This window comes from Halichoerus grypus, chromosome 2, assembly GCF_964656455.1.
Source record: "Halichoerus grypus chromosome 2, mHalGry1.hap1.1, whole genome shotgun sequence".
Lineage (NCBI taxonomy): Eukaryota > Metazoa > Chordata > Mammalia > Carnivora > Phocidae > Halichoerus > Halichoerus grypus.
The window spans coordinates 189,038,293-189,058,327 of NC_135713.1; the positions used below are offsets into that span (position 1 = coordinate 189,038,293).

The 20,035-nt window shown below is 51.0% G+C and overlaps 1 protein-coding gene and 1 long non-coding RNA gene across 2 annotated transcripts; one reads left to right on the forward strand and one right to left on the reverse strand.

Annotated features, from left to right (window-relative positions):
* Window positions 1-1,231: 1,231 nt before the first annotated feature.
* On the reverse strand, window positions 1,232-5,634 carry KRT14 (keratin 14). Its single transcript, XM_036069120.2, has 8 exons — window positions 5,021-5,634; window positions 3,741-3,823; window positions 3,043-3,199; window positions 2,729-2,890; window positions 2,519-2,644; window positions 2,206-2,426; window positions 2,060-2,106; window positions 1,232-1,487 (listed from the first exon to the last, which is right to left on the reverse strand). Exons 1-8 carry the CDS (start codon window positions 5,561-5,563, stop codon window positions 1,390-1,392), a joined length of 1,437 nt encoding a protein of 478 aa, XP_035925013.1. The 5' UTR covers window positions 5,564-5,634; the 3' UTR covers window positions 1,232-1,389.
* A 71-nt stretch (window positions 5,635-5,705) lies between these two features.
* LOC144380854 (uncharacterized) lies at window positions 5,706-9,903 on the forward strand. The gene is made up of 2 exons (XR_013445082.1): window positions 5,706-7,848; window positions 9,547-9,903. It is a non-coding gene; the product is annotated as an uncharacterized LOC144380854 (long non-coding RNA).
* The last annotated feature ends 10,132 nt before the right edge of the window (window positions 9,904-20,035 follow it).

The window sequence follows — 20,035 nt, forward strand, 5'->3', positions numbered from 1 at the left end:
AATTCCAAAGCCTAGGCTTTTAGATCCCTTGCTTTCAAGAACTAAGTCTTTCTTTAACCCCAGTCCCATCCTTGGTTCTGCCTAGAAGTTTCATTCACACAGCCAAATGAATGAGCTCTTGAAATTGACACAGTGACTAGTCAACTCTTTCCTACCTCGGGGCGATGAGCCCTACCCACCTCTGGAATCTTCACTACACACACAGGTGAGATCCTCCCCTTCCTCCTCCTTTTGAGCCCCCTACAGAAAGAAAAAGACATTTTTCCACCAGAAAGCTTAATGTGCATTCACTTACTGGATTCCCATATTAACTCTAAGAAGCTGAGTTCACCATGCTTACTAGGTAAGTGGGGAAACTGAGACTCTCCGAGATCACAGAGCTAATACAGAATAGAGCCAGGGTTAGAATCCAGTCAATTTGTTCCCAAAGCCTCTAAAACTGCCCTCATCATAGATGGAGAATCACCACATATGAGAGGTAGCTCACCCAGTATTGCTCACAGTCGTGCCCTGAACTTGCACAGTGCCAGGCCCTGTGCTGGTGGCCTTCATGCATTCTTCCAGCAAATCCTCACGAAAATCCCATGAGGTAGGTAGTGTCGTTGTACCCACTTTACTGACATGGAAACTGAGGCTTGGAGATGATAATCAACCTGTGCAGGCAGGTTCAGTCCCAGCTCTAGAGGCAAGAGCAGGTGGGATGGAGGGAGACAACTTCTCAGTAAAGCATGAGTTCTTACTGGGTTTGTGGACCTCCACTGATAAGCTTTAGGGGACCCATGAACCTCATGAGTTATGTGCAAATGTGTGTGTGCTTATTGGGCTGGGGGATGAGAGAAGATCTATAGCTTTCAATATATTCTCAAAGAAATCCCTCATGACAAATTGTTAAAAAAAAAAAAAAATCTTTAACCTGCCACTGTGCCTGGCACACAAAAGGCATTCAGTAGTATTGGTATATGAATAAACTAATGAATAAATGAGTAAACGAATGAGTGAGTGAGTGAATGAATGTTTCTCCATGATAGGAGACACCACAAATGACCTAGGACACACTTCTATCTGTCTCTTTCGAGATGGTGAAAGCCATCCCAGGACCTGAGCTTAGTCCGCCCTCAGGCCCTTTCTCCCAGTCCCAGAGGCCACAGCCAGATGCTATAAGCTCCAAAGAGATGCTTCCCCCGCTTTCTCCCCACCTCCACTCCTGACAATGACCAGGCAGAGGCGGGAGTTGTGCAACTCAAATAATGAAGCTTTATTGATTGCCAGGAAGGGGCAAGGGTGAGGCAGGACTCAAGTGTGAAGTGCTTGGGGGGCAAGAGGGGTATCCCCCAGCGAGATCTGTGTCCACATGGGGGGGCCTCTAGGCCTGAGCAATGCTGAGCAGCCTCAGTTCTTGGTGCGAAGAACCTGCTCGTGAGTGGACACCACCTTGCCATCGTGCACATCCATGACCTTGGTGCGGATCTGGCGACTGGAGGAGGTCACTGGGGAAGAGGGGACAGAGTGTGTTACAAGCAGTGGACAGGCAATGGAGAAATCAGGAGCAGGGAGACCAGGAAGTTGATGGGACTTAAATGAACTATCTCCCTGCTGCCCTCTGCCCTGATTATCACTTCGCTCACAGCTCTTATCCCAGCACTGATACCATCAACACATTTTTTTCAGACTAGAGCTCCCTAAGGTCAGGAGCAGAGTCTGTGTCCTCAGACTGGAGGTTCCTAAGAACTCAAACCGGACTGGTTCAGTCCAGATCAACCCAAGTGAACTGGTCTCGGCAGGAAGAGTCACATGGGGGGGGGGGGGGGCCTGTCCTTGGTGCTGACCACCAGAACCATGGGGTCTGCCACAGACACCATGTGACAGAAGTAAAAAGTGGAGGCCACTAGCTCCTAACTCTAAGGAACATTTAGAAAATGCCTTCTTCTACCCAAGGAGATTTATAAGAGATCCTGGGTGAGAAAATTCTAGCTCAACCCCTCAAAAAGCCAACTCCCTAGACCTGCTGGGAGACAGGAAGTGGTGATGAGTCCAGGCTTGAGGAGGAGGAAGGTCTTACCATCTCTGGAGGACTGAGAGCCAGAGGAGAACTGGGAGGAGGAGAGGCTATGAAGACAGAAAAGGGCAAGATCATTAGACACATGGAGTAGAGCAGGTGAATAATTGTGGGGGGGCAGGACTGGGATGGGGGTGCTGGGCACTCACTGGGCGTCCTCGCCCTCCAGCAGGCGGCGGTAGGTGGCGATCTCCTGCTCCAGCCGTGTCTTCACGTCCAGCAGGATATTGTATTCGTGGTTCTGCTGCTCCATCTCGCAGCGCAGCTGGGACAGCTGCTCCTCCACGTTGCCAATCAGGTCCTGAATCTGGGCCAACTGCATGCAATAGCGGCCTTTGGTCTCCTCCAGGCTGTTCTCCAAGGATGCTTTCTGTGAGGGAGGGAAAGATCAGCGATCAATGAGGGTAGTCACTCCCTTTCCTCCTAGTCCTGAGTCCAATCCACACCTGGCAGCTCCCCTACCATGCTGAGCTGGGACTGCAGCTCGATCTCTAGGTTCTGCACAGAGCGCCGGAGCTCGGAGATCTCGCTCTTGCCACTCTGCACCAGTTCGCTGTTGGTGGCCACCTCACGGTTCAGCTCCTCTGTCTGCAGAAAAGAAAAAAATCATTCACACTAGAAGTTCCTAGAAAGTGGGTCTCCTGGGTCCCTTCCACCCAGGATGACACCCACCTTGCTGAAGAACCAGTCTTCGGCATCCTTGCGGTTCTTCTCCGCCATCTTCTCGTACTGGTCGCGCATCTCATTCAGGATGCGGCTCAGGTCCACACCAGGGGCGGCATCCATCTCCACGTTGACATCTCCGCCCACCTGGCCTCTCAGAGCGTTCATCTCCTGCACAACCAAAGCACAGTCCACAGTCAGGAGCCTCACTGTGGCAGCCAGTTGGGGTTCCCCGGTCAGAGGTGTTCCTGGCCTGAGCATTGCCCTCCCCTATCTCAATTCCATCCCTTCCCTCCCAGCTCATCTTCTAAGCTGGCCCTCACCTCCTCGTGGTTCTTCTTCAGGTAGGCCAGCTCCTCCTTCAGGCTCTCGATCTGCATCTCCAGATCAGCTCTGGACAGGGTCAGCTCGTCCAGCACCCGGCGCAGGCCGTTGGTGTCGGCCTCCACACTCATGCGCAGGTTCAGCTCCGTCTCATACCTGGAATGACCCGAGAGAAAAGGAATGAGACACCCATCCTGGCCACACTGAAGGCTTTGTTCTTTGCCCCCTGCAGCTTCTTCCCGTAGCCGGCACCCTGTGGGTGGTTTAGGGAGTCAGTCTTGAAAATGGCATGGTTGGACACAGCACCCATTGATGGCTCAGATCTGAACATTCCTGGGGGCAGGGAGTAAGGTCGTTCATCATTCTGTAGAATTCAGGGAGGGGAAATGCTTCTGGCCTCACAACCAATAGCACGCAGGCCTCCAAGTATGACTGCCTCCTGCACTTCAAGAGCAGGTGGGGAAGTAAGGAACACCTCTCCCTAAAGCAATGGCACCCAAACCTGGCTGTGGATCAGAATCACTCAGGTAGTCTGTTAAAAATAACTGAATGAGAACTCCAAGGGTAGGGCCCAAGAATCTTGTATTTTTACAAGCACCCCAAGGGGTTTTCACGTGGCCATCCTGGCAACTTGTCCGCTTTGTTTAGGGAACACCCTGGGGAGATTGCACATCCTAAGCCACCACTGCAAACTTACTTGGTACGGAAGTCGTCAGCAGCCAGGCGGGCATTGTCAATCTGCAGGAGGACATTAGCATTGTCCACAGTGGCCGTGAGGATCTACAGGTGGAGAGGACAGAGGTCATTGGTCAAACGGCCATCACTAGCCAGACGTCACTGAAGCCTGCATACATCAGGCCTTTGCTTTCCTGCTCTCACCGGAGTCTCCCCTTCTCCCAAAGCCTTTGCCACAGCAGCCTAAGGATAAGCTGCAGTGGTCCAGCTTTGACCCAGGACTTTGCTGACTCCTGATCAGAAGAATGGACAGAAACAGCCCTGGCCTTGGAACCAAAAGCCCTTGAGTTGTGGTCCTGGTTCTACCACTAATGGGTTGCAGGGCCTCAATTTCCCTATCTACGGAGGAGAGGAGTGACCTAAGGATTCTCCTCTTTCTGCATCAGCCAGCCCTGCCAGTCTTCCACATTCCTTTTCAAGCCTGCAAGAGCATGGGACCTCAGGTGGGGCTCTCCCCAAAGAGGAGACCCAGCTAGCACAGGGGATGAGAAAAGAAGAGGCAGAAGAACAAGAACAAAGATTGAACCCTGGATTGGATGGAGTTCCCTCCCTCATCATCTAATTTACCTAATCCACACAAGGCATCAGAGCCAGACGCCAAGAAGCAGGATCAGTGGAGAGGGCTCCCAGGGTGAGGTTGGAGCAGGGGGTAGGGGTGGGGCTGGAATCAGGTGACACAAGTCCCCCAGGCTCCCTCCTGTGCAGGGCATGTAAGGTGGGTCACCACTGATTGTCTCTGTGGGGTTTTTGTGTGCCCCCCCCCGGCTGTGGGGAGGGGCCGGTGCCAGGGCTCATGGGCGGCAGCCGCCACAGCCCAGACTGATGAGCTAATGAGTGGTGTGGGTGTCTAGCCCGGTCCCGTTACAGCCTCGCTCTTCCCCTGTGCTGGGCAACAGGCAGCTGCCTCCTGTGCTACCAAGTGGGCACAAGGGTTCTAGCCTCAGCCCTGCCATTGATTTGCTGGGTGGCCTTGAGCAGGTCCCAGCACCTCTCAAAGCTTTGTCCTCTTCCTCTATAAAATGTAAGGGTAGGAATCCCCAGTCTCACATGGCCTGGGGTCTGGACCTGAGCTAGGCCAGAGAGACATGGACCCGCTCTGCCGGAGGTGTCTGGAGCCAGAAGAAGGGATCTGGGGTTGGAGCCTGCCCTGTCTTGGAATCTAAAGATTTCAGCAGCCTGAGGCATCTATTGCTCCAGAGTGAGGTCGCTGGGACGGCAAGTCCTGCTGCGCAATCCACACACCTTGTTCCGCAGCTCCTCGATGGTCTTGAAGTAGGGGCTGTAGTCCTTGGTCTCAGCCGGCCGCTGCCTCTGGTACCAGTCGCGGATCTTCACCTCCAGGTCGGTGTTGGCCTCCTCCAGGGCGCGCACCTTGTCCAGGTAGGAGGCCAGGCGGTCGTTAAGGTTCTGCATGGTCACCTTCTCGCTGCCGGAGAGGAGGCTGCCATCGCCACCGCCGAAGCCCCCGCCGAAGCCCCCGCCGAAGCCACCTCCAAGGCCACCACCAAAGCCAGCCCCGAGGCCACCACCGTATCCTCCACCAAAGCCGCTACCCAGGCCCCCCCCGAAGCTGCTGCTGCTGAAGCCGCCGCCGTAGCCGCCCCCCAGGCCACAGGCCCCCCCAGAGGAGTAGCGGGAGGTGGAGACCGACAGGCCCCCGTAGGCGCTGGGGGCCCGGCAGGAGCCTCCGGCCAGGACAGAGGACATGCGGCTGGAGCCACCGCCGATGCCACAGGAGCCCTTCATGGAGCTGGAGGAGGTGAACTGGCGGCTGCAGGTGGTCATGGTAGAGGAGGGAGGTGAGTGAGCGAGCGAGCGAGTCAGCAGAGGAGAGAAAGGTGCTCAGGTAAGTTGGAATAGGATGTGGGTGCTTTATACTCCTGAGTAGGGGGCGGGACTGGCATTTTCCATTCCCCTTGGCTTTCATCACCCACAGGCCAGTGCCAACTCCCAGTCAGATCCCTCCCCTCCCCCGCCTCATCACATCTGTCATATTTTACTGGAAACTCATTGTTTGGGGTGTTTTTGGTTTCTTGTCCCGCCAGGCGTGATTCACACAGGAGGTGTGGGCCTGCAGGCTACACTTTCGCATCTGGCCCTGGGAACCGCGGCCCTCGGGAGCCCGCACGCCGGGCTCGGCCAGGTGGCAGGGAAGAGGGCCTCTGCACCATAAATGTGGTGACCTGTGAGTCTCCCATTAACCAGGTGGGCCTCTGACATCCACCAAGAGGAAGCCCATCACCCCAGGGGGTACCTGGCTGGAGAAGGGCCATCCTGGCAAGGTTGCGTGAGGCTCAGCGATGCCCTCTCAGCATCACCATCTATCAAAAGAGACAAGAAGTTCCTGGGGGTCTTCCCAGATCTGACCTGCTAGGCTGTGCTAAGAAGCCTGTCACATCCAGTCCGGTGGCTCAGGCTTCCACCCTGACACCCCCCTTGAAGGGAAATGCACGCAGCCTTCCCAGCCCTGGGCACAGGCTCCGAGATCCTCCACACACCTGTGGGTGGGCCCATGACATTGGCTGGCCCCGAGCAGGCAGCCAAGGGCAGGTGGCATCTCAGGCACAGCCAGAGCCGGGGTAAAAGAGCATGGAGTCAGACGGCGTCCTGGCTCTGTACCCCGGTGCCACCCAGGACCTGATATTTCTCTGAGCCTCAGTTTGCTCGTCTGTAAAGTGGGGGTAAATATCATCTGCCCTGCCTAATGCAGGGTAAGCCCTGAGAATCCAACGTGGTAGTGTACGCGAATGGGGTTTGGTAAGCCAAGCGTGGTGCAAAGTCTGGTGAGCATTGTTGTAGCCTAGTCTGGGCCCAGAGAGGGTGGAGCCACACCCCTGGAACAGGACAGGAAAGCCTCTTTCCTTCTAGCCCCAGGTGTCTCTCAGCCCCCAGGGCTGCTGCAGTGGGAGAGGCTGGCTCGGGCACCCTTATTGGAGCCCTTTGTGGGGCTGGCCCAAGGGATTTGGGGGTGGGAGGCAATGCAGACTCTGGGAGTGGACTTGAGGGACCCTAACTCCTTAAACCCCTGAGGCTCAGGGGACATTTCCAGGGGTCCATTTGGCTCTGCCTTGGAGGTTCGTAGATGGGGACCTCAGCTGCCCCGCATCTCCCAGACAACTTCCAAAGGCACCCCTCCAGCCACGCCCCGCCCTCCCGCCAGCCCCTCAGCTCCACGGACCCCAGCAGGCATGTTGGGAGGAATGCAGTCGTGTCTGGGGCTGCCTGACACGTCCCATCTTCCCAGACAGGCCCCAACAGCCCCCGCTGGAGGCTCCAACTCTCTTCCTAGGATCAACTGCTCCCAGAAGGGAAGCAAAACCACCCTCTTCCCCCAATCCCGACTGCCATCAAAGCAGATGCCAGAGAGCACCCTCTCACTGGGGCAGACAATGCTGAGACAGACACTTGAAGCTGTGGGCTCCCCAAATCTGCTGCCCAAGGACTTGCAAGGATGTGAGTAAGTAAGGGCCCCACCTCGCCCCACCCACCCCTGACAGACACTCTAATCTCCTTCCAGGGAATGGTCCCCCACCCTGGCCCAGCCCTACAACTTCCCCAGTGAGAGGCAGCAGGGATTTTGGCTGAGGGACAGATGTATTCGTTAGGAGGCATACTGCTATTGGATGGGGAAGGGGGGCACTTACCAGAGAAAAATGCAGCATCCACAGGGACCTGGGGAGCGAGAGGGGGTGCAGAGCCCAACACCAGCTTTCTCTGTGCTGCCCACCACCCTGTCTCCCTCCACTGCAGGGAACCACGGATAAAATGCCTAGAGCACAGGACACAGGAAAAGCTCTCCTGCCCCACCCTTACACCTGATTCAGTGGAACCCAAAAGAGGCTCCTTCTTTTCCAAGGGAAATCTAAAAGTAAAGAGAGTAGGGAACCAATGACATATAAGCTCATGCACACAATCTAAGAAGAGAACTTTGCCAGCCCTTCTTGCCCCTGCGGACCCTAGAACCCCAGCATGGAGTGTAAGTCTGATCTCCCCTGCCCCCACCCTGCCAGCACCCAGGATGAGAACCTTGGCCCAGATCCTGAGACTAAGCCCTGCAGACATGGAACCAGGTACAAATGGTCTAGTCTGGTGCTCACGGCTTTTAGAGGAGAGGCAGCTTGCTGGAGCAGCAGGGATTCATGGGATGGGGGCTTTTCTGCTGAGCCCTGGACTCCTGGACAGGCTTTGTGTGGACAACAGTACCTGACCCTCACTCCAGCTGCCCCAAAAAGGAGGGGGCAAAAGAGGAGCCTAGGGTGGTGTCTCTTGTGGTTGGTGAGTCTCCCTGCCAACCTGCAGGGGGAACCAATGCCAATCCAAACAGGTGAGGCGGCAGAGCCAGGCAGCCCCCCACAGAGCCTGCATTGTGTGCTCAGGATGGGCTGGGCACCTAGGGGATGGGTTCCTAAGGAAGGAGGGGACCTCATGACATCCCAGTCCGAGGAGAGAGGCACGGCCCCTGTCCTCAGAGCCCAGGCTAATGGAAGAGACTGTCCTTGTCATTAGGAAACCCTCAGCCTACGAAGAAAAAGAGGATACACATCAAAATTACTTAAGATATGGACAAACATAAGAAAAGTGCAATCCGTATGTATTAGTTTCCTGGGACTGCCGTAACAAATCACCACAAATGTTGTGGGTTAAAACAACAGAGGTGTATTCTCTCACTGTTCTGGAGGCCAGAAGTCCAAAATCAAGGTGTCAGCTGGGCCACACTCCCTCTGCAGGAGGGAGTGCCCTTACTTACCTCTTCCAGCTTCTGGTGGCTCCTTGCATTCCTTGGTTTGTGGCAATAAAACCCCAATCTCTGCCTCCCCATCTTCACATGGCCCTTTATGTCTGTGCCTGTCTCTCTATGTCCTTTTCTGTCTCTTCTAAGGACAGTCACGCAGCTGGTGCCTGGGTGGCTCAGTCGGTTAAGCGTCTGCCTTCGGCTCAGGTCACGATCCCAGGGTCTTGGGATCGAGCCCCACATCGGCTCCCTGCTCGAGGGGAGCCTGCTTCTCTTTCTCCCGCTCCCCCTGCTTGTGCTCTCTGGCTCTCTCTGTCAAATAAATAAATAAAATCTTAAAAAAAAAAAAAGGACGCTCATTGGGTTTGGCGTTCACCCTAACCCAGTATGATCTCACCTTAATTCTTACCATAATGACATCAGCAAGGACCCTATTTCTAAATAAGGTCACACATTCCAAGGTTCCGGTGGATGTGACTTTTCAGGGGACACTGTTCAAAGGACCCACTACATGTGTGACAGACCAGGAGCTCTCCATATTTTAGGGGCGGGGGTGAACACTTGGTGGAGGCATGACTGTAATGGGATGTAGGCAGGGCCAGTCTGGAAGGCTTCTGGGGGCAGCTGGGAGCTCAGCATAGAAGGGCACTAGGGAATGGGGCAGCAGAGAGACAGAATTCCCGGGTGTCTGGGCCACACTTCCCACCCCCCAATTTCTCTGGGCCCTTTACACATAGACAACTGCTCTGGGAGAGAGCAGAGGGAGGGACAGAGGACCTGAGCCGAAGGCAGATACTTAACCAACTGAGCCACCCAGGTGTCCCTGTTTCTAAATTTTTATTTTGAAATCATAAAAAGTTGCAAAAATAGTACAAAGAGTTCACGTGCACCCTTCACCCAGCTTCCCCAACAGGGTCATGTTACATAAACATTGCACAATTATCAAAACAAATAAACATCGACCCAATGTTGTTAATTAACTACAGACTTTATTCGAATTCCTGACTTTTCTACTAATGTCCCTTTTCTGTTGCAGGATGGCACATTCCATTGGTTGTCAGATCAGCTTGGTCTCTTCCGGTCTGTGACAGCTCCTCAGTCCATCCTTGTCTTTCATAACCCTGACAGTTTAGAAGAGGCCTAGGCAGTTATTTTGTAGAATATCCCTCAGTTTGGGTTTTCCTGATATTTTTCCCATCACCAGATTGAGGTTATGCATTTTGGCAAGAAAACCACAGAAATGATGTGTCCTTGTCAGCGCATCACCTCAGGTATAGAAGACATGTATTGAATGGGTTTATTGCTGTCCATTGGCTAAGGTAGTGTTTGCTGGATTTCTCTGTTGTAGCATTACTATTTTTCCCACTGAAATTAATAAATACCTTGAAGAAGATACTTTGAGACTGTGCAACCATACTGTTTCTCCTTCAACTTTTTTTTTTTCTCTAATTTTGCATCCATTAGCAGTGGGAAAGAGCTCTTGATACCCAGTGAGCTTGAGAGCCTCATTTGCCCTGGATTCCTTGAGGGACTGTGACTTTTAAGAAACACTTTGGGGGGGCGCCTGGGTGGCTCAGTCGTTAAGCGTCTGCCTTCGGCTCAGGTCATGATCCCGGGGTCCTGGGATCGAGCCCCGCATCGGGCTCCCTGCTCCGCGGGAAGCCTGCTTCTCCCTCTCCCACTCCCCCTGCTTGTGTTCCCTCTCTCGCTGTGTCTCTCTCTGTCAAATAAATAAATAAAATCTTTAAAAAAAAAAAAAAAGAAACACTTTGGAGAAGGGGGTCCAGGCCCAAAAAAAGTTTCTTCCTCTCTTGTCTAGTCCCAAAGCCAGACTGGGCCTCCCCAAACCCTCTCTGTACCCTAAGACGCTCCCAGGCCACTACCCTTGAAGACATACCAGCTATTTCTGTAGTAATTGATGTCCAGAGTCTTTTCCTAGGTCCCCACCAGCCTGGAGGAAGAAGGGGACAGTCAGGGTCTTCCCGGTGTCACAGGTAGGAAGTATGAGGTCCAGAGAGGCTCATAGTCAAGTGACTAGTTGGAGCCCTCCTTGTGATTCTCAGACATCCGGGCTTCTCCTCTCCTCTTAGCAGAGGTCCATATCCCCTGCCCTTCTTTCCTGTCCACCCCTTTCACTTGGCCTATCCTTTTCCCCACCAAGTCCCAGCCATCTGTCTGCCTATAGCAAGGGTAAAGTCTCCTAGAGCCGAGGGCTGTCACTTCTAAGAATGACATACTGGGACCTGAGCTGACCTGAAGCTCAATTTCTGCCTCCAGAAAGGCTGGACTAGCATGGGGACAGGGAACAGGCTGGTAGGCAGGATCACAGGCACAGGAGGCAACTGGGAGCCTGGAGCATCTCCTCGAGGCCCTGTGTCCCCGTTCCCCTAGAAAGGTCTGCCACCCACTGGTTTCCCAGGCCAGCCTGCCCATCTGGGCCTTGTCCTTGTGAGAGTCTGAGCTGACACAACAGATGGACCGAGCCAAGTTTCAGTGTCCATGGCCTCGTCTGTACCTGCCAGCCACTAAAGATGACAGGACAGAAATCGACTGCCCCACATTATAGATGCAGGAGGCTCAGAGATTGAGGTAATTCCCAAGGTCCACAGAGAGGAAGCCGCTCAGCCAAGATTCGGTCCCAGCTCTGCCTGGCTCTGAGCCTCACTTTTCAATGACAGGACCCCCTGATAAAGGGTCCCCGAAAGTCAGAGCCAAAACGGGCCTCAGGGGTCACATAAGCCAGCCTCCTAACTTTACAGATGGGAAAACTGAGGCCCCAAGAGGGAAAGGGTCATGTCCAAAGTCACACAGAGCCTCCTTTGCAAGTGCAAAATGTTTAACAAGGACCTCCCTGAGCTAGGTAGGTTGAGAATATGTGGGGTGAAAAGAGTTGTGTTTGCACCCCAGAATCACATTTAAGTTGTTAAGAATATGAAGGGTTAGGTAGCCAAAGCCCAGCAACAGATGGGCTCAACTAACCATCTATTAGCTACTTATTCAGGGAAAGTAAGACTTACCTTTTCTAGCCAATTACCCATAATGCTCACTGAGAACTAAGCTCCAGCCCCTACAGCCCAGTCCCCTCACCAACCCCTATATCCCTACCCATTTTCCAGCCTCTGCCTGAATTTCCACTTCTGTCCTCTCTTCCTGCCCAAATTCTTCATGATCTTTAAGGCCAAGCTTCAGTTAAACACACAGATTTAAGATATGGTTTCTGAAGATTGTGTGGCATAAAATAGATGAAAGATGAACAAAAGGGAGGGAGGAAAGGAGAGAGAGGGGAACAGGAAGATGGTAAGGGACTGTGAAAGAATGCATGGAATGGATGGATGGATAAATGGATGGGCAGAGAGATGGATGGATAAGTGGATGGATGGATGGATGGATGGATGGATGGATGGATGGATGGATAAGTGGATGGGCAGGTAGATGGGCGGATGGATGGGTGGATGGATGGATGGATGGATGGGCAGATGTATAGATGGATGGATGGGCAGGTAGATGGACAGATGGATGGATGGATGGATGGATAGATGGATGGATGGATAAATAGATGAATTGGCAAGTGAGTGAGAAGATGGATGGATGGATGATTAAAAGGAAGGACAATGGATGGAAATAGAAGAATGGAAGGTGGATAGATAGTGGGTGGGTAGGTGAGTAAAGGATGGATGGAAAACAGAAAAAAGGCAGTCATCCCACCGATCCCAGGGTGGGCAAGCATCCTACACGAGTCCTCCACTTAGCTGAACCTTGACGATGAATAGATGCTGAGCAAGAGAGAAAGAGAGAAAGGACATCCCATTCGCTCACCTGAGCAAAGACTCAGTGGCATGAAACACTGGTCTGAGGAAAGTGCAACACCTAAGCCTTGTCACCGAGCTGAACTGCCTGACGGAACTGAGAACAGAGGTCGGGGGATACACATGGAGCTGAGGATCGCAGACTTCATACTCACAACACTGGGGGGACCGAAGGTTCTACACACAGGAGTGACACTATCAGGTGTGTTTCACAAAGGCCCTTTCGGGGTCCACATGGAACATACTTTGGGAGAAGGGACAGAAAAGGGAAAACCAGGAGGATGTTGGCCTTGCCATCATCCAGGTAAGGGATGGGGTCGGCTCAGACCTCTCCTCTGGCAGGACGGCCCACCCCATCACCTTGGACCACCAGGCTTTCCCCTTCTCAGCCTTCCCACTGCCTCTGGGAGGTGTGCCACCCCCCAGGAGAGCTTACTACAGTGCCTGAGGGGGCCACGAAGTTTCTCTCACATAGTAGGTGCTTGGCATGTTAATTCACTGTAATTACTCCTGCCTGATGGGGGAGACACAGCCCTTGTCCTTGCGGGTGTCCAGTCTGATGGGGGAGGGCAAATGAGCGGAGAGCTTTCTCTACTCTCTGAGGGTAGCCCGGAGCCGAGGAACCACCAGGTGGGGTGGGTGGTTCATGGAAGACTTCTTGGAAAGGGTGCGTTTGACTTAGGTTTTGAAAGAAGGAAGAGCCCTGCATGGGTGGAGTGGGAAGAGGGCATTCCCAGGCAGGGGTGTGGCTGTGGGAACTCCAGTGCCTGGCGGTGAGTCGAGAGGAACGTCAGCACCTGAGCCGGAATGGCTGTGTCAGGAGTCCTGGGCTACGGGGCCAGCAGAACAAAGGGCAAGGGAGGGAAAGGACAGTGATTCCCCAGGAGTTCCAGCCTCATGAGTAGAAAGAATAGGCCCTCCACCAGACAGAGGCTGGGTAGCAATCTCAGTCTGCTGCTGCCCTCCCCCAGACGGAGCCATCCTGTGGGACTGGGGAAGGCCTGGGGCCTCCCAAATCAGTCAGACCAGGGTTCCAGGCAGGCCTCCCCCACTGACCAGCCATGCGACCTTGGACCAGTCACTGCAGCCCTCCCAGCGAGTTTCTTATCCAATGAGCATAGCAGCTCCTACCTCGCAGGATTATTGAGAGGACTAGATTATTCATGGCGAGTGGCCAGCATGGTGCTTGGCACAGAGCAAATGTTTGGCAGATAGTTCTCTTAAAGTCAACCCTAGAGTTTGACCAGTGGGGGGCAGGGGCTAAGCTCAAATGGAGAACAGGTGTCGAAACTCAGGCAAAGCCACGAAGAACAAAGAGGGGTCCAGGATAGTGCTGGGCAGTGGAGGGGCAGGAGGTGGGAGGCCTTGGGAGAGCTGCTGAGGCCAGCTGGCCCGGGTGATGAGCTGCTGAGTCTGTGAGGGCCCAGCCAGGGTGGAGTCTATGGGAATGGGCAAGCCCAGAAGCCCTGCCGGGGAAGAGTCAGCAGGATGGTTTAGGTGCGCGGGGAGAAGGTATGGGAGCTGCCGCGAGGCCCACTTCTGAGGATGGAGGCCCAGCACTGCCTCCCCTGCCTGGGAGAGAAGGGGACAGAGAAGCAGCAGCTCAGGTGCTCCAATGAGGCCCCGAGGCCAAGGAAGCCCCACCGGCCACTCAACACCACCCAGAGCCTGCTTCTTTTCCTCCCAGCCCTGGCGATCGGTACAGTGGGGGTGCGCACGCGCACACACACACACACACATACCCCACACCATTTCTGTGTCACTCACTTCCAAAAGAGGGGGCTGGGTCAGCTTATGATAAAAGACACATGTATAATAAAACTGAAAATATCCAGCAAGGGTCGAAGGCAAATCAAAATTAGGTAATAGGGTACACTGATAAGCATGTTTTGGTTGCAAGCACAGGAACTTGAATTCGTTTCAAAAAGAGGCAATTCACGGACTCATTGTTCTCTCCCACTCTCCCCTCCTGCCCCAACACATGCATACAAACACACGCGTACACGAACACCCCTGGCCTTGATCTGCCTCCTGGCTTCCCTTCACAGGCCAGCCACCCCCATGAGGCTGTAACCACAGCTGAGGCGGCCTTCAACTCACCCTTCAGCCTCACATCCAGAGTGGCTCAGCTCAAATGTGACAAACCCCAGGGAGGGCCGGGAGGACTGATATAGCCAGTGGCCAGGATCTTATATGACCAACCCAGCAGGCGACCTGCCCTGTGTCTAGGACCAAGAAAAAGGGATCTGGCATCAGAAGGAAGGCACAGACTTGGCCCCAACTTTTACAAGCTAAGCAGGTACCCCAGTGTGTGTCCACCGCCAAACTGTACGGAAGAGACTGCTATCCCTGACACGTGTCTCTGCGTTTCCTGGCAGCCCAGACAAAAAGGGAAACATAACGGAATATGAAACTTCACTAAGAAGGAGGCATATCTGATTGTCCAGAGACACAAATGTCTTCTGAGTTCTGAGGTCTGAGAAGAATCTATCTTCAGAGATTCTAAGGGATGCGAAGAGGTTCTATTTACTGAGTCCCAATCTGTCAAGCACTATGCTAGACATTGCCACTGATACTTTCATTTAACCTTGCAAACCCCTTTGGGAAAGGTGTTACTGTGTCCATGTTGTAGACATAGAGAGGTAAAGGCAGGGAAGCTCCACTGGGCCTCAGTCCCCAATGTCCAAGCACCTCCCATGAATATGTAGGTGCCCCAAAGGTGCCAATGTGCTCCATAAAGCCAGGTACCCTGACCCTGGCAGCATGGCGACCTGCCTCCTGTAAGCACCAAGCTCTGGCCACTTCTCCTGGACACTTACTGGCCAGACTTCCAACTGTCAGCACCAGAGACCTCTGCCTGAGAGCCTTCTCTGGCCACCAGAGCCCATTCTGCCTGTGCACAGGGTAAGCTATAGTGCCGGAGAGTTAACACCACTCCCCTGCCTGAGAGCCCCCTCAACCTATCAGGACGGGAGGATAAATACCCCAGCTCCCTCGTCCTCTGGGAGGAATTCTGAGGTACTTATTCCTCACTGTCCCTAAGAATGACTCTACAGTGGCCCACAGGGTTCACTTGCTGGATCACACACCTCTTATTAGTTTCCTCTCCTTCCCTGTCCCACCCGCCCACTCCCTAATGGTGTTTCGTGAGACTCCACTCAAAAATACTTCCTGTACTTGAGTTCTTGTTTAAGGATCTGCTTCTGGAACCCAAACCAAGGCACCTGAGAAGGGAAATATATATATTATACAGAATATATTTTACTAATATATAAAATATATTATACACATTCTAATAACACAATAAATATTATAAATTGTACTGATATAAGGGATGTGTAGCACTTAACTTACAAATAAGAAGAAGAGTACTCTTTATTATAAATTCCACATAGTCCACTGATCTTTTTTTTTTTTTTAAAGATTTTATTTATTTATTTGAGACAGAGAGAATGAGAGAGAGAGAGCACATGAGAGGGGAGAGGGTCAGAGGGAGAAGCAGGCTCCTTGCTGAGCAGGGAGCCCGATGCGGGACTCGATCCAGGGACTCCAGGATCATGACCTGAGCCGAAGGCAGTCGCTTAACCAACTGAGCCACCCAGGCGCCCAGTCCATTGATCTTCATAGGATGCTTTCATTGATTTGATTTCAAGCTCTTGTGACCTGTAGTGGCAATCAACAAACAAGTAGAGTTCTGACATAAAGACTAGTTGAAATTTTTGTTTATGTTGAGGAGGAAGATCAAAGAGAAACAACATAGACATATGCCCTAACTTGAGCCATTCATCAATGACGTGAGTGACTTCTTTGCTGAACTGGATTGCAGACTTCAAATACAGAAAGCATATTTTCTTATAGTTTTTGCTATTAACAATGCAACAACTAGAGACATGACACACTTTTAAGATTAGTCTGCCTTATTTTTAACATTTTTCCTTAAAATATTTAAGTCTAGATTTTCTTAAGTCTAGACAATCAAGAAAACACAACAAATCTAGCCCTGGTTTGTAGCATTTACCATTTCCATGGTGTAAATACCCCAACGCCTCATCTAGGGGAGGAGAAGGAGAAGGAGGGGGAGGGGAGGGGCTGCCGTGGAAGAGCTTGGCCACCATAGGCGTAGGCACCACCCACCCTGAGCTCAGCACAAATCCTGACCCGGAGTAGCCCCTTGCGGCTGCAGACTGAGTTCACTTGGCTCCTGCAGGAACTCGCTCTCTCTGCAAACTTGATCAAGTCCAGCGAGGCCAGGGGTCTGCTCATCTGGAAGATCAACACAGAGGTGGCAGCCTCCCTGATAGCCTACCTACCAGTCATGCACCCTTAAACAGGTTGCTCAGCCTCCCTGAGCCTCAGTTTCCTCACCTGCAAAAGGGGATGAATATGGTGCAGGGACATAGCAAGGAGTCTTGGCAGAGAGCAGGCAGGAAGGAGACATTTGCTCCAACTCAGCCTTAGGAGGCAGGACACAACTGCCTGTCCCCAGCCTTGCTGCAAAAATCAAATGTAATAACGGGTCCTCTTCAGGTAGATACTAATACCCTAAATTCATAGAAGAAGGAACCGAAATTTAGAGGTGAAAGGATCAGCCAGGACACACTCCAGGTTCAACCCAAGGTTGAGCTCTTGCCTCCTTCCACTATTCCACATTACCTTCTGCGAGGGACTATAGTCTAACTTTAGGGTTTTTTTCCCTTCTGGTTATACTTTTGATTTGTGTAGTCATATTATTATCTAAATACAAAGCTAATTTAAAATATATTAGATGGTATCACAGGCTACAACACAGATGAACCCTAAGGACATTATGCTACGTGAAATAAGGAAAGAATTAATATTATATGATTCCACTCACAAAGTACCTAAACTAGTCAGAAGCATAGAAACAGAAAGTAGAAAGTTTGTTAGCAAAGGCTGGGGCAAGGGAGAAAAGGGAATTGGGGTTTAGTGAGTATAGAGCTTGGATCTGTTGTACAACATTGTGAATATATTTAACACTACTGAACTCTGTATTTAAAAATTATTAAAATTGTAAAAAAAATTTATTACATGGTAATATAAAATTGACAATCTAGGGTATTGGTCTGTGCAATCTGGTTTTTTTATTCTTTTTTTAAAAGTTATTTTAAGTAATCTCTACACCCAGTGTGGGGCCCAAATTCACAACCCTGAGATCAAGAGTTGCAGGCTCTCCCTACTGAGCCGGCCAGGCACCCATGTTTTTAACTAGGAAGTTGATATGGTATTCAACAAATGAACTGATTTTATGGTTTTTAAATTTTTTATTTACTTTCTTTGTTCATATACACACAGACACAATTTTATGGATATGTATAAAAGTGAATGCACTCTTTTTTTTCTTTCCTATTTTCTTGGATCTCTTCTTTCCCTCTCCTATCCCCTACACCCACCTCAGCCTCGCACCCTACCCCCAAGGTAACCCATGTTAATAACATATGTACCCTTTCATGTTTTTGATGCTCATATATACACACACACATATGCACTTACATAAATGGGGGGCTGGGTTTGTTTATTCACACAAGTGAGATCAATATACTACCTGTGTTTTTCTGCATCATGTGTTTATTTCCCTTTCCCCAATACCTTGAAGAATCTCTTCTTGCCACCCAACACAGCTCCAATTTATTGACTGTGGTGACTGCTTAATATTCCATAGTATGAGTAGACCCCTATTTCTCAGCTATACACTACTGATGGGTAGTCACTTGGTTTTCCTTTTTTGGTCACTGTAAATAATGCAGCAATAAATAGCCCTACACCTATGTCTTTTTGTTTCTATTTCTTTTTTCATTAAATAATGAAGCCCTTTGATCATTTGAAAATCATCTTGGATGTGTACTCATACATAATGAACCCAGAAAGGAGACTGAGAGAAGAAAAACTCTGGGGACAGAACAATAGATGAATGTGTTTGTTTTTTATATTTCTGTTTACGTTGTCACACTATTCATATGGCAGATAAAGGCTACCTGTTTTATGTGTAACGATCCTATAATCGTAGGACAGAAAGGGACATGGGGCCCCAGTGATGTGTCCACAGGGAGTCAAGCCAGAGATGGACTCTTTTACTAAACAGCTGACATCTTTGCTTTAACAACCCTGGACTGTTAGGGAAAGAGGGGTGCAGAGCTACATCCGCGCATGGCAGTGACCCCACAGCACATCAGGAGAAGGGCCACATAAAGGGCTCTACTGTCTTGGTGCATCAGCTCTTGCAAGACCGGGCTCCCACCCTCCCACAGCTCAGGAAGAAACTTGCTTTCTCTTCCATGCAGCTCATCAACCCCTACCATGGTGGCTGCCTTGTACCAACATGACAAGGGGCACGTGGAATCCAGAGAAGCCTATCCTCAAGAAACTTGTTTCTGGGGCACCTGGGTGGCTCAGTCAGTTAAGCACCTGCCCTCTGCTCAAGTCATGATCTCAGAGTCCTGGGATCAAGCCCTACACCCCTGGCCCCTCCCCCTGCTCATGCGCATGCGCGCGCGCTCTCTCTAATAAATAAAATCTTAAAAAAAAAGAAAGAAAGAAACTTGTTTCTGATTCCATGGAAACCTGAAAGAGCAGAGGTCTGTAGCCCAAACCCAAGATCAGACTCCACAAATCCTTACTGAGTGTCCCAGAGGCGCTATGTGCTGAGAGTTGTGGGGACCAGCAAAACAAAAAGCTTCATTCGTGTTTATGTCTCAGGGAGCTGTCAGAAGGTCTTAAAACAACAACCCTCAGAGGTGGGAAGGCAAACATAAGAAATCAAATCTCAGACGCTAGGAGGGACACTGTGCTTTTTATAGCCCTCAGAAACAATGGGCCCAAAGAAGGCAAAACCTGACGAGCTTACCACTCATTTATTTACATCAGCAGATACAGTTTATGGGCTATCATTAATTCTCACTCCAGCCATTGTTTTAGTTCTTTATGCAATTATCTAAAACAATATTTCACAAACTTTGACACTAACTCAAGCATAAAGAATCTGAGGGTGTGTTCAAAATAAAGTTACAAGGAACATTCAGGAACACTCAACCTCCTCATCTCAGGTGCCGGGATCTTAGGAAATAGGAAAGGCCAGGCAAGAGCAAAATGCTGTCTGATTTGGGACTTGAATCTTAGCTTGGGGAATCCAAGCAACAAGACATTTCTGAATGGAAAAGCTAGTCCCCCTGATTGAAGGGGAAGCTCACATTTCTGCCTTGATATCATCTTTAAAAGGGGTTCATGTTTTGTTTCCACAGGATATGACAATGAAAGGGAGAAACATGCTTCCTGCTCTCAGGTAGTTTTACTAACTAGCTAGGAGACCCTAAAAAAGTTTTTTTTTTCCCTGAATTAGTTGAGCCCTCAGTTTCCCCATCAGTCAAGTGGAGACCTTTTTTTCCAGAAGATTCACCGATGGGCGATATGCACCTTGAAGATGTGGGCACGGACAGCTTTGTTAGGTAGAGGGCATTCTGCATCCTCTGCTCTGACCTCTTGTTAGTGAACAACTCATAAGCATGTGATCCAGCTCAGGAGTTTTTGCAACCCAGGCCAGGACTCTATCTCTGTGTGAGGGTCCTTCCATAAGGGCAGCTTTAGAAGTGACAGGTGAACTATCACCACTGCTATTCAACATAGTACTAGAAGTCCTAGCCACAGCAACCAGACAACAAAAAGAAATAAAAAGCATCCGAATCAGCAAAGAAGAAGTCAAACTCT